General features: G+C 40.2%; 1 protein-coding gene across 1 annotated transcript in view; it reads left to right on the forward strand.

Annotated features, from left to right (window-relative positions):
• The first annotated feature begins 8789 nt into the window (after positions 1 to 8789).
• LOC129722488 (ornithine aminotransferase, mitochondrial) overlaps positions 8790 to 14890 on the forward strand; it is a 35070-nt gene continuing 28969 nt past the window's right edge. The window contains exon 1 of the mRNA XM_055675938.1: positions 8790 to 9091. Coding sequence (XP_055531913.1) covers positions 8956 to 9091 — 136 coding nt within the window. The 5' untranslated portion in view covers positions 8790 to 8955. The remainder of the gene's footprint in view (positions 9092 to 14890) is intronic.

Genomic DNA, 14890 nt, shown 5'->3' on the forward strand with positions numbered 1-14890 from the left:
TGTCTACGTCTCATCAGGCGATCCCCACAACCACAAGAATTTTCAGTACAGCAATTTTTGGCCTTTGGATCACTTCATGTGTTTCTTAAATTAAATTGTGATTTTAATATGAGAAAGTTTTGCTCAAGATGAGTGCCGTATTTGGTCACGACATTGTCGAAAGCGTATTTTCAGCGAGTATAACCCTTTCAACCGGTCTTGTGGTACGATGCTGGCCTATCAAGCCTGTCGTCGTATGTTCAAGTCTCGGCTTGGGAGACTCTGTTAAGGCCTAAACACAATGGATACGTTGCGGCTACGTATGCGGCCATTTGACAGTTAGCCCATACATTTTCTGTCAAATTAACGTCAACGCAACGCAAACGTATCCATTGTGTTTGTAGGATCGTAGATCGTTGTCCTGCAGCGTAGCGTAGCGTAGCATAAGCACGGTATATTTCGTAGATTGCTGACTGATGACTTGAGGAACAGTCTTTGGGAGTATCATATGAGCCAATCTAAGCTGAAGTAGGCCTGACAGCCATCATTGCTGGCCACACCCATCCGCCATACCGTAGTGAGAATAGTAATAGGATAAAGGAGAGCCCGACGGACTGTCTTACCGATCCGGCCGAATGACAAAGAGAAACCAGAGTCATCTTGTGCTACTATCACACGGCTTTCCCAATCGCAATATCGGCGTTTGAAGATACAGCCTAGCCAAGGCCACTCACGCGAGGGAGCCGCCAGCTTAGCTCGTCAACCAGTCGTCTTGACTGACAGCTCAATTCAAGTTGCAACCAAGCCACAACGGTCGGCTGAGACAACGTCGTTCAACACAAGCGCTAAGGGCCCGAGCAGCTAAAATCCCGATAAATTGTCATGTGCGGAGCCCTTTGCACCGCGACAAGCGTCAGGGCTAACTCATAGGGAGATGCTGGGGGCCACAAGCATGTCTATCACATCGATCCCTACTTATCCCTAACCAGTTGAAAATTGTTCGGGAAAATAGTAGGGAGGGAGCACACCTTCGTGTACTCCACACCAAAAGCCCTGAGATACACCACCAATGAGAGAATTCTCCGTCTACTCCGGAACCAGAACAACGGCTTCTCCGTTTGTGCACGGTATGTCAAACCGTCGAAATGATGGTGGAGCTGGACTAACAGTCTACTAACCTGAGAGCGCACAGAGCAAAGCGAAAGCTTGGTCACAGACAAATAAACGTGCCACTCGATGACGATTTCATCGACCAGAACAATAACGATTATTTGGGAATTTTGCTTAGTGGGCAATAATGTCGCTAAAAGCAAGTGTGTACATTCATTATCAAAGACAAAAACCGTCAGTAATGCCGCTGGGGTTGATTTAAGCAAGCACCGATACCGTTTTATGAGAATAAGTTAGTAGGCAATAAGCTCACATGGTGCCGCATGAGTGTAACATTTCGAATAAGGACTAAGATTTTTCAAGATTTTTCTGCGAAGAGGCACTTCGGTTTGTCTGTGCCTTGGTGCTATACTCCGATCAAAACTCGACCAGCTAACTGTTTACTGTACAACGCAATTGCGGAGTGAACGCTACGATCCTACTGACACTAACAATCTCTCCCGAGCCGAGACTCGAACCTATGACGACTGGCCAGCATCCTACCTCGAGACCAGCTGGGAGAGCTTCCTGCTGAATAACAACGTAAGGCAAGGCTACCACTTGCACGTTGCAATGAATAGAACATCTGAACATCTGACCAGTCGCAACCCCTGCATGATGTCACGTGACTCCGTAGTGCTTGCTCGTCGACTGTTCACGGAGGCTTCTATCAACTGGGCATTAAGCCCTTTTAAGCCTATAAAGTCACCAGGACCGGATGGAATTCTACCAATCTTCTTGCAAAAAACCGGATAGGGTCATTATGTCCGAACCTTTAGCCTGTTTCGAGCCAGCTTTACTCTGGGACATATCCCGGTCAGCTGGCCGAATGTCAAGATGCTTTTTATACCAAAGCCGAGTAAAAAAATCAAAACATTGCCCAAAGCTTACAGACCTATAAGTCTGACGTCTTCTCTTCTCAAAATAATGGAGAAAATTACGGATAACGACATCCGCAGCGAGTTTCTGGAGGATTTACCCTTGCATAAGCATCAATATGGTTATCAACAGTGTAAATCTACTGAAACCGCTCCCCATTGCCTTGTGACGAAGGTCGGAAAGTCACTGAAACATGAAGATGTCGAGGGAGCTTTCGATAACACGTATTTGCATCAATTTAGAGGGCTCTACAAAATAAAGGAGTCGACAGTACTACAATGAGCTGGATCCAAGCAATACTTTGAAGCAGGAAGATCACAGCTGCATTGGGAAATTCGTAATAATAAGTAACGTTCGATATGACACCCCCCCCCCTCCCGTACAGTTACGTAACACTAATTAACCTGACCCCCGTCCACATTTACAATTTTGAGCAAACACGCACACACAGTTCACAGTTACGTTACTGTCTCAACTTACCAAAATTCAACGACTGGCCTGTCTTTCAGTTACCAATACCTTGCGCACAACGCCGACTGCAACCATGGTAGCCATACTCAGTTTGCTGCCTCTACATCTCCATGTAAAGAAAGAGGCAGAGCTTAGCGTACTAAGGCTTCGAAGAACAACAACGATGCTCGGAGGTAACCCATCGGGCCACCTAAGTATCCTGAAGGAGTTCAAGCTTTAGTACCTTTAGTAACAACAGTCTCGGACTGGATGAATGTGAAACCAAACGTGGACGTTCCATACAGGGTGACAGATCGCTCAATGTGCAGCGATGTAGGGTCGATACTCCATCGGACACTATCCCTCTCTACATGGATGGCTAGAAAATCGGATCCCAGACTGGATGAGGGGTCCTCGGACCACGGTTTAAAAACCGCTATCTCTTTGGGTAAGTGGTCAACCGCCTTTCAAGCAGAGCGATACGCAATATACATCTGTGCTACTATATGTCTAAAACACAACTACAGACATGCCAAAATCGTAATCCCTTTAGACAGTCAGGCTACACTACTGGCATAAAAATCTCCCACATGTGTTTCCAGACTAGCCTATGAGTGCACTGCAACACTTAGGAAACTTTCCCGTCCCTGCAAAGTTATACTACTTTGGGTACCCGGTCACTACGGAATCGAAGGAAATTAACCAACCGACAGGATCTGCCCAGCAAATCATTAGACCTGAACCATTTCTGGGTACTTTCGCATCCGCCATTCAAGGCGAACTAAGTACATGGGAGTACTAATCCAAAAACGGTCACTGGTTTCATCAACCATGTAGTTCCGAATTGGGGCACAGGCTCACAACTAATTAGCTTAATTCCATCAATGCGTTCGAGCATCTTGTAATCTGTGTAAAGCATTCGGGTCCAGCCACAAAAGTCAAACATTCCTGTCGCAGTGGCCCATCTGCTAAATGCCCTTCGAGCATACAAAAAGAAAAAAGAATAATATCGTATCACCCTCTACTTTTGTGTTTCGTTACTAGCACGCCTCGATCACTCGATTTATTGGCAAAAATATTATTGCAGAGACATCGGAGATTGCGAGATCGGAACCGTCTGGATGAGGAAATTTTGACGTAGAACTAAGTTTTACTTTAGCATACCACACAGGGATGCAAACTGAAAAACTGGGACGAAATTTGTCCCTTTTCAAACGCTTATAGGTCAGTTGGTTTTCAACCGATTTTCTTCATTCTTGCAGTAATCGATTGGAAAATTATACACGCATCTGCCCAAATGCAGAAAAATGTTTTTTGAATCTACGAACTATTGCACTATTGAAAATTGTCAAGCCTTGTTGAAATAAAAATAACGTCCTCTGATTGGTCGCTTGCTTGCTGTGAGTGTATGATATGGTATGATGTGTGTATGATATGGTGTGATGTGTGTATGATATGGTGTGATGTGTGTATGATATGGTATGATGTGTGTGTATATGATATGATGTGTGCGTGTGTGTGTGTGTGTGTGTGTGTGTGTGTGTGTCTGTATGATATGGTATGATGTGTGCGTGTGTGTGTGTGTGTGTCTGTATGATATGGTATGATGTGTACTGCTTTTCCAAGCATAGTTGTCCCAGCGTGCATAAGGTTTGTGTAGAACATGGGACTACTATGATTGGAACGGCAGTGTATGTGTCTGTATGATATGGTATGATGTGCGTGTGTCTATGATATGGTATGATTTCTGTGTATGGTTTTCTAACTCGGCACGTTCTGCTAACTGCTGAATCCGGTTCACAAAATTCACAACCCTTCATTAATAGACATTATAACTCATTACCCGAGTAAAAATATTGGTTTTACCAAAGTTTTATAGCGCTCAATACAGCCAAAAAAGCGCTATAAAACTTTGATAAAACCAGTTGTGTTACTAGGGTAATGAAACACTCAATGCATTTGTTAATAGTGTACGTAGTTCTACGTCATTTATGTGGTCGTGTCTTGGATACAACCTCCTACTTTTTTTCTAAGTCTAAGTCACGCCTTCTGGTCTCATTCATTACACTGTGCTACAAATGAAAAAAGTGCAAGAACTTCTGAAGTGACCAAGTGTAGGTTTTAGATCTTGTTGAGTATAACATTCGAGAATTTTTCCAAACACCCCCAAAATTTGAAGTTATGGTCAAAATACAGTTTTTTGGACTTCAGCGCATTCAATTTTTTTAACTCGGTCATTTATCTACCGATTTTCAATAATTCAGCAGTTTTGGAAAGATGAAAGATAGAGCTTTTAAAATTTGTACAGGTGTAACGTGTGAGGAAAAAAATCCGAACAACTTTTGAAATGGTCTACGATTTTGAAGTGCTGCGCAAATCGAAAATCCTTTTCCAGAAAATGAAGATCCACTTTTATATAACTGGTAACACGACTAGTCTATTCTGTCAAGTGACGATTAGTTGGGAAAAAGGCGTGGTCGGAAGAAGATCGTCGTAAACTGATTTGCAATTTTTGTGAGCGAAATGAAGAAAAATCTAAAAGTGAAGTGTTCCACTATTCTAAAGATCTTGGATATGGATAAAAACAGTTATATACAATATTGACAAACTCTCCGAGAATGAAAATACCTTCAAATAAAAATCTAGTTCCAAACGAAAGCGCACTTTGCAAGAGTGCAAAGTTCGAGCGAAATTAAGGGCGGAAACGACTGGTCGGTCGGCGTAATCATATCGTGAGCTGGGCAATAAATATTCGATTGATTCTAAAACGGTGAACAAGTATCTGCATGAAATAGGTTTAAAACTTTAAATATAAGAACCATAAAAATTACAAAGTAGTGTTTTGGCCAGACCTTGCATTGTCAAACTATGCTAATGCAACTTGAGCGAATTTGCGGCAAGGCAATATCGGGTTTATTCCGAAAGGAAACAATCCTCAAAATGTGCCACAGCTGCAGTCTATTGAAACTTTCTAAGCAAATTTGAAGCGAATGGTCTACCATAAAGGCTACAGAGCAAAAAACGTCGATTGTTTGATAGAAAAATCAAGATGGAGCTCAAAACAATTGAAACATCCGGAATTCAGGAAGCTATAAAGCAAGTACCCCAGAGGATCAGGAAATCAACGCGATGTGGAGCTGAGTTTTTCCTATGAGGTTTGTAAACGAGTTACATTACTTGAATAAACAAATAAGTATAGAAAAATAAGTTGCGCAAGATTTTAACTTGGAATTGAAAGTTTGTTCGGATTTTTTTCCTCATACGTTATACTAATTTCACCAAAACATGTTGAGTTATTTGATTTTAAATTTCATTGTTTATACTTTTTCACGCAACTTTTTAACTTAACTTGAAATTTGCCCTTATTTTTCTAGGTAAAGTACAATTTATACACTAAGTAGTTCTTCCATTTTTCTTCAATATTTAGCTGCAATAGATGTTAAAAATTCTGTTCAATTCGTTATTGAATATACTTTTAAAGTGTATTTGTAGTACTTTTCCTAGAAAAATAAGCGGCAAATTTCAAAGTAAGTAAAAAATTACATGAAAAAGCAAACAATTAAATTTAAACTCAAATAACTCAACATGTTTTGGTGAAATTAGTACGTACCTATATTTTTTGAAAGCTCTATCTTTCCTCTTTCCAAAACTGCCGAAACATTAAAAATCAGTAGAGAAATGACCGAGTTAAAAAACATATGCGGTGAGGTCCAAAAAACGGTATTTTGACCATAACATCCAATTTTGGGGGTGTTTGGAAAATTTCTAGTATGAGCGAATGTTACACTCAACAAGACCTACAACCTACACTAGGTCACTTCAGAAGTTCTAAATCGCTGTAGCCCAGTGTAATTCACATCCTCGTAAAATTACATACATTGCTCGCTTTACTAAACTTGAATGTACTCATAAGACAAAAATTGAAATTAGTTCGTTATTACAACTATATTAAGCTATAATTACGTAGCCTACGATTCAGTTCAGCGAATAAGTTATAATGGATAATGCCTAAATAAGGCTTTCTCAACGCAGGAACTGATGTGATGGTAGGGGAACAACGGGCAAGACGGTCACCCTAAGGAAATCATTCATTATTCTGCTCAGAACACAACATTTCAACCAACGATATTCATAATATTCGACATTGACTAGTGCTTTTTATTAAATGATGCAAACCTCTCCTTTCAAGAGTGATTTTATATTAGTTTTCACTAAAATAAAAACAGTCTCGAGAAACCACTATTTCACAACGTGCATATGAATCGGACCGGCTGTGCTGGTACGACGGACCTATGAACGACTATAGCAAATTTCTTTTCTATACGGGACGACGCGCTGTGCAAAAAAGCACGTGTTTAAAGCTTACCTTCCGCTGCGCAGAAGGAATCATTCACATCATTTACATGTAGTATATTTACAAATTTCAAAAACGTTTCTAATGATGATTTTTGTTTCAAATGAGAGTCAATGACTTCAGGTCTCATCTCGCATGCTAAGAATGCTGAAAAAATAATAATAAATGGTGCTATCGTCGTTTTCTCAGACTGCTTATTTTGCCCACACAACAACTGACCGTCCTGCCCAAGAGGCAAAAAATTTTTGGATCGATGTGATTTCCAAAAAAATAGTATTTTCACTAAACTATCTTAACCCACATGTTTCAAATCTGCTTAATTATTCCAATGTCATTGAAAACTATATTTTTCTGATGTTTTACCGCAGCAGAAGCTTAAATTTGGCACCGGAAAAACTACATCACATTGCTTTGCTGTTGAGGGTGAGCTTATTTTGATTATTTCTCAAATAACTAACTATTGTTTCAATCTACATAATATCTCGAAACTCCCAGAATCCTATTGGTATGTAACTGGCATAAATGATTTGTGTTAATTTCAAGGGTTATATATAGGAATGAGCAACGGTTCATCTTGCCCGCCCTGTCCGTGTTGCCCGTTGTTCCCCTATGGTTTTAGAGTAATCCATCAATTGAATAATGTGGGAATGTTTCAAGTAAAAAGATGTGAGAAAGAAGGACTTACAGTGGTCGTTAAAAAGCCCTTCATATACTGTGTAACCAGTTAACAGTTAAACACAATACTCGTGCCTTTTGGAACACTGAGTTGATCATTTGTTGAGACTTGGTATCTTCGAGTGAGACGTTCTGCGATCAATTTTCAATACCCAGATATTTGTATTACGTGCTCCACAACAATTGACCATGCGCAGAAGGCAGATTTTATTATCTTGTTAAGAAACACCAACCAACAGCTTCAACAATACCTAATAGGCGCCAATCAAAGATACGCTAGATTAAATCTGATTGTCAGTAAACTTTCTATGACTAAACGTTGATCGCATCACCAATAAAAGGAAGGTAAGCTTAAAGCGCATTAATTTTAATTGAATCTATTTATCTTATATTTACACTAGGATTCCCGTATATCGACAAGAACGTGACATGAGTGCGTACTTACCGCCAGCAACAACAGCAGATAAATGTCGCCGCAGGTGGCCCCGCTTATCAGCGTCGAAAACGCTTGCCTACCTGTGATTTGTGTCGCCAAAGTTACGATAAAATATGACCTGGCTTACTATACTGTTTCGAGCCTAATCTTACCTGTGCTTATCACAGTTGCCAGGGTAAGTACCACACCTCCCGTTTTGGAGCGATAAGCAACTATGATTCTCTAAACTATCGCTGATTAGTGTGTGTTGAGTGATTCATTAAACATCGCAAAAACCAGAGTTATGCTAACATTGAAAATTTCGATGCTGCGTAGAAGTTTAAAATTATCATGCATGCAGCTTTTTGCAAAAGGTATTTTGCGGTTTTGTATTATTTTTTGGGTGCAAGGAGTTGAACGTTGATAATCGAGTTTCAATTTAGCAAGTAAACTTTACAAATTTCACAGACACGTAGGCTTTCACCCAGCCATAAAGGATAACAAAAGATCGTGCGAACAATACGGATGGTTCCATAAATAGAAACATTCCGAAAATTTCCACTTGCGATTGTAAGGAGGGTTACTGGCAGAAAGGAAAACCAAATTTTGTTGCAATTTTTGATAAAGCTCACAGCTTAAGATAATGCCATGAAGGTCAATGTAATACTGAACTTTTATGTTACGGATAACTTAGCATTTTTCTATTGCCAAGAGCAACAAACTTGTAATCGATTATGATAATTTCCAATTTTTCGCGCGCCACCCTTGATCAGAATCTGTTGCTCAGTAAATACGCCTTCTACCGACCTTCCTTGCCTGCTTTTACTTGCCTTGTACTCGAACTCGGGGAGAGAAAAAATACCGTGCTGGGTTATAAAACTGACCACTCAGTCGAGGTCGGGTTTCAGTTAGTGCGCAGAACTGATCGTGTTGGGACGTGTAGTGTGAGAACAAAAAATATTGAGCTTTTCAGTGCCTTTGCAAAAAACTTTGACTTTGACTTGAATTTCAACTATTGTGATAGTTACTACTAAAATTGTCAAAAAATAAGAACATGGACAAGATGCAGTTACTAAAGCAGTTGAACAAACTGCTGCAAGCTCCGCGAGCTGCCGGTAGTCTGACACGCTCGAAGCACACCCGGACTGTGGCACAGCAGCGTTCGCCGGCCGGCGGCATCAGTCAGAATGGTGAGTGATTTTCGGTTGTTCTTAGTATCCGAGTAGCTTTAACAAAGCAATAGATGTTCTGCGTGAAATGAATTAACTTGAGCTGTTATAGAAAAATGATTACATTTATTGTAAGGACCAATCCTTTTTTTTGGATGTTTGTGGCAACCAATTTTCGACAGTAATAATTTTGATCGGTGTAATACTGAATAATGTCAAATGACTTTTTTCATCGAGAATTTGTCTTTAAAAAACAATACAACGTAATGTCAAAAATTACGCTCCCCAACCATTTCCTAATTGATGGAAAGTTCCACCAGATACAGACAGCGTCTCATTGGCGCACGAGATACGTATATCGGACGAGCCCCTTTTCTATACATTCGTTTTGCATATGCTGCTTCGTAATTTTAGATCAGGTTTTTTGTCACCCTCTCTCTCTCTCCTGTCTGCCGACGCAGTTTTGCACGATTTGGACGCACATACGCCAAATCGGCGACGCAAAACGGTGACAAGTTTTTTTGGTTGGATCGTGAAAAAGTTGATTGATGTTGGCTGTTTAAGTAGATGATTATGCGGTTCGAAGTAATTCTTATCAGATTTAAAACCACTAATTAAATTAACGTTCTGTAAAATGACTTGAACAGAATAAATTGGAATACGCCTTTCCTGAGTTATTTTACTATAACTTGCACTAAATGTTGGGTTTCAAACCCACGATATTGATTCAAATTTTTCTCGCATTTCATAAGACATTCATTTAGTTCGAATTTCGATAATTGTGCCAAAACCGAAAGGATCTTCAATCTAAAAGGTACTATAATTAAGGTACTGTAAAATGTAATTTGTTGTTTTGTTTTTTTATTTTATAAAAACATGTAATTTGTAATAACTGTACCAAATTCAAACACTAAAATTTAAATAGCTCGAACCGAACATTTAACTTAGATCATAACATGGCCTGATAATAGAGCAAGCTCGTGATTTCGATGATCTATTTAGAGTATCTCTATCTATTTCATCCCATAAGCAGTGCCCCATAAAGTGAAGTGCATATAAAAATGTTGATAAATAAAATTATTAAATAATTATTAATTTACATTCAGTTTGCTTTCTACTATTGATACATTTCATGGAAAATAGGTAAAAAAATATTTTTTAGCATGTCATTCCCGATTCCGATAAAACTTTTCACAGTTGTTCCTTTCTGAAAAAGAGGTCATTTCATGGTATCAGTTCTTTATGTAGACTCGCGACTGCTGTTTTAAAAGGGCATATCTTAAATGGTGACTAATGGATACAAATTTCTATATCAGAAAAAAGCCTTGTTTTATTGAAATGGTGTCTTCAGCAAAGCTGTAGGTAATAAAATTGCGGTTCTAGAAAAAAATATATACACTGTAAAAAAAAATATCAGAATAGAACAGGTATGAAAAGATCGGAAATGGTCGATCAGGATCGATTTGCAAAGTAGCATGGAATGACTCTATTCCAAAAAAAGTAGTAAATCAATTCAAAATTTGCACCAATCGAAAGATCAACAATAGTTGATTAAAGCTTGAACCTTCACGTAAAACATCAATCTTTTGCGTTGTTAAACTAGAATTTGAAGACACAAATAGAAGATCATTTGAAAACCATTCAACAATTGCTGTATCCCAAAACTCTATCGTTAATGTTCATAATCTCTAACGAAAAATGGGAGATTAGAAATTAATTTCTCTCCGCAGGGAATGGGTTAATGTGTCAAGTATCTGTGGATGACCAAGTATTCTACATTACATACATTATTTCGCGACTCCCTGCGTTGAAATGATGCGCTTATTAATAGCGAGTCGCTGCCTCTGATAACCTTTGTAATCTTGCGGAACCCGGAATAGTTCGACACTAAATGTATAGAACCACTGTACAAGAGAGTTGTTTTGATTAACGTTTACAAATCCGGCATTTTAATACTGAGCTTTACAATGTTTTGCAGATTTGGCTGAAATTTGTTTAATAAAGTTTATTTTTAGTTCACTTCTGATGTTCAACGAGCGCTACAAAATATGTCCGTTGCTTGGTCATTAAATCTTATCTCTTAGTATCGCCTCTAGATAGTACGCAAAAGTGCGTAGTTGTAAAGGTCATGTACTCGCGCTCGTTGGCTAGAGCATTGTTTAAAAAAATCAAAAAAAAATTGAGCCGCATAGAGGCAAACGCTTATGCGAAAACGAAAAGAAAATAGGGGTAAGACGAGTACTCGACCAAACCACACAGTTCAAATCTGTACTGTGAATGCCTGATTAGCAGCGAACAATCTAATCAAAACAATACACAACTTATAATTTTTTTTTTGATAAGCTATAGTTACACTGTAACTATGCGACAAAAAATCCAATTCATCTCCCACTTCCACGTTCCGCGTCAATTCAATTGTCTTTCTCGCGGTTCAATAAATTAAAAACCCGGTGCTTATCAGTGTATGCTTGCACGACCGTGGAAAATTTTTACGAAAGGCGTGAATAGATCAGCTGGCTGGCAACATGAAACTGGGGTAGATTCTCGAGTCGCGTGTTTGCTGATACGATAATCCATTCATTAAATCGGTCAATCATAGCACTGCACCGTGTAATTGAAGCAAGTGCGGTAGAATTGATAAGAATTGGAACTGAAATATAACGTTTTCTTCTCCTTTTGCCGCCCAATCTGCTCAGTCATGCTGGTTTCGTACTAGCACTAGTGTACTACTACTAGCATACTTTACTTTATTTATTGGCGACAGGTCGTTAAAGACCCACAGCCGAATGCACGTTCCACGTCTTTCGGCCTTGAACTAGTCTACTCCAATTGCCCCTACCACCCGCCAATCGGGTGTCCTCTCCATGCTACTTATTAATAAGTACGGGAACAACGGAGTCGCCGAACTCTGTGTGGCTGTTAGCTTCGCTGTTCGGATTTCCGACATTCGTGCCACGTGGCCAACTCACTGTAGCCTATTGTATTTGATCATCTTGATAATATTCGCATGTTGGTACAACTTGTGGTTCATTCGCCTGCGCCACACTCCATTCTCCTCACGTTTTAATACTTAAGTTCAGGTCAGACTGCGTGTCAAATCCGAGTATGTATTTTTAATACTACCAGTAACATCAAGTTTCCTAGAGGCTGAACAATCCTGATATTATCAGATAATTTAATTCTATCTGGAAATACCTTTGAAAGTAATAAAGACTTTAGAACAATTAGGCAAGTTTTGCTATTTAAAGAGTATTTTATTTAGAAAAATGAATATTTATTTTAAATTCATTATCCCCAATATTTTTTTCTCGCTTTCTTTAACGCTAATAAGTTATTTTATGACAGTTTTTAGCGGTTGATTCGGTAGTCATGTGCCTAAAAAGTATGGGGATAACCCAGAAAATGGAGCATAAATTTTTTTGTTACGGCAAAATGGTTTGGTCAGAGCAGACATAAAGCAAATATAAAAAACGAATTATTTCGGGAGAAAAAAAGCAATTGCTCAATGGCAAATTTTTTCCAATGACTCGAAATTCAAAAACTTGATGAACGGTAGACGATTGAGGCTTCATGATTGATTTGTGTGAAAGCTAATTGATACAAAATTCAGTTTTTAATCGACACGAATTACGACTGGAAAAAATATTTAGCCGAAATCGACGACCCATTAATATTTTTAATTGTTTTTTGTTCATTTTGCGTAGTCATCAAAATGCTTGTCAGAAAAGGGCTAACCATTTTTAGACTTGTTGTATTCAAATTTACGAACAACTTTTTTTTCGTAAAAAATGTGCTTATTTTACGACTTGTTCTTAAACCATTTTTCTATACGAACAAAATTTCATGAACATGAACTACCTAAAATTCGTACATCAATTAACCAGCCTGAATAATTTCTTCACCCATACACAGTTTTCTAAAATACGCGTATAAATAAATTCTTCTAAATCTGGACCACAAAAAAAAATGGTCAATCGATCCATTTGGTGTGGGTTTTTTCGTAAAAAGACTTACGAGTAAAGTCTATTTTTGTATGAAGCTTCTTGTGCTTCATGCACCATCTTTAGTTATATACTTCATAACCAACCACCTGGAGACTGGCACTTAGCTACCACTGGTGTTTTGAAACTCATCGACCCGCCACACACGTTGTAGCTCCAGAGATCCGGCTGCACAAACCACATACCAGATACCCCTGGGTATTTACACATCTTCCGAACTAAGTTGTCTGGATTAGTAGTCTGGCCCGCTCACTACAATCATGTCGCTTCTCGCACGCACAGTATGAGGCTATACCAAAAAGACATGCTCAGCGGTTTCCTTCACATTCACGCACGCGAGACACATACCCCGCGTGCCGGAATCTGTGTAGATACTGCCTGAAGCAACCATGGTCTGACAGGATCTGTGTCAAGTTAAAGTTTACTGCTCCATGACGCTGCTTTTACCCATGCTGAGCAACCTTAAGCTGGACAGCTAAAGCCCTTGGTTTCTCCGGGACGGCCGTTGTGCATTACTTCAGGGAGAGGGCCAGTCGTGCTTTTTAGCACTTACCTCTCTGGGTAGCAGAGGAACCTATGTAGGCCAGTCAGTTACCTACTGACTGGGGCATGTCGACGGTTTCCCGTCGATTGGTGCATTGCAAAATATTTACGATCTGTGATGCAGCCTTGATGACCGCACTCCAGATTTCCCTACTCTCGCACATCCTACGCACAATATTCTCTGGCGTGGTGTCCGTCCCACTTATTGCCAGCATTTCGTGCCTTATTCGCTCGAAACGCGGACATATGAAGAACACATGCTCCGCGTTTTCTTCCGCACCCGTACATGCGGGGCACATAGCGAACTCGGCATACCCGAACCTATGCAGGTACTGCCTAAAGCAGCCATGGCCTGACAGGATCTGTGTCAGATGGAAGGTTACTTCCTCATGGCACCTATTAATCCAACATGCTAACTCTGGAATGAGTCGGTGTGTCCATCTACATTTTGTAGTGTTGGACCACTCCCGCTGCCACCTAGCCATTGAAGATGATCGAATGGTGTTGCGTATACCACCAGAAGCTTCCAGGAGCGTTTTGAGGCGATAGTGCATGCAGCAACACTGATCGATGCCTCCTGCTCCGACTTCCTGTTATTAACAACGATAACCTCTGTCTTATGGTGCGCTAGCTCCAGTTTTCTGGAGTGCATCCAATCTTCCACTACGCGTATGGATAGCGTGGCCTCTAACTCCACCTCTCTAATTGACTCGCTATAGACCCCAAGAGTTATATCATCGTCGAAGCCAATAATCACCACTCCTGGAAGGAGGTTTTGGTGTTAACACGTCGTCATACATGGCATTCCACAATACCGGACCCAGGATGGAACCTTGCGGTACACCTGCGGTAGCTGGGACACTTCTCTGACTCTCGTTTGTGTTGTACACTAGCACTCGATTCTGGAAGTAGTTACCCAGAATCTTGTACAACGGCGCCGGCACTCTGAGGCTCTGTAGCGCTAAGGCTGTGGAGTCCCAGCTGGCACTGTTAAACGCGTTCTTCACGTCGAGCGTGACGATCGCGCAATAACGAAAGCCTCTCCTTTTACGTTGGATTGCAACCTCAGCCGTTCTGGTGACGGAGAGAATTGCATCCACCGTGGACCTACCTTTTTGAAAACCGAACTGGTTGCTTGATAGACCGTTCTCACTTTCTGTATATTTCACCAGTCTATCGAGGATTACCCGCCGTGTCCAGCAGGCAAATTGGTCTGTATGCCGATGGGTCACCTGGTTGTTTTCCGACCTTTGGCAACAGCACCAGCCTCTGCGCT

This window comes from Wyeomyia smithii, chromosome 2 (assembly GCF_029784165.1).
Source record: "Wyeomyia smithii strain HCP4-BCI-WySm-NY-G18 chromosome 2, ASM2978416v1, whole genome shotgun sequence".
Taxonomy (NCBI): domain Eukaryota; kingdom Metazoa; phylum Arthropoda; class Insecta; order Diptera; family Culicidae; genus Wyeomyia; species Wyeomyia smithii.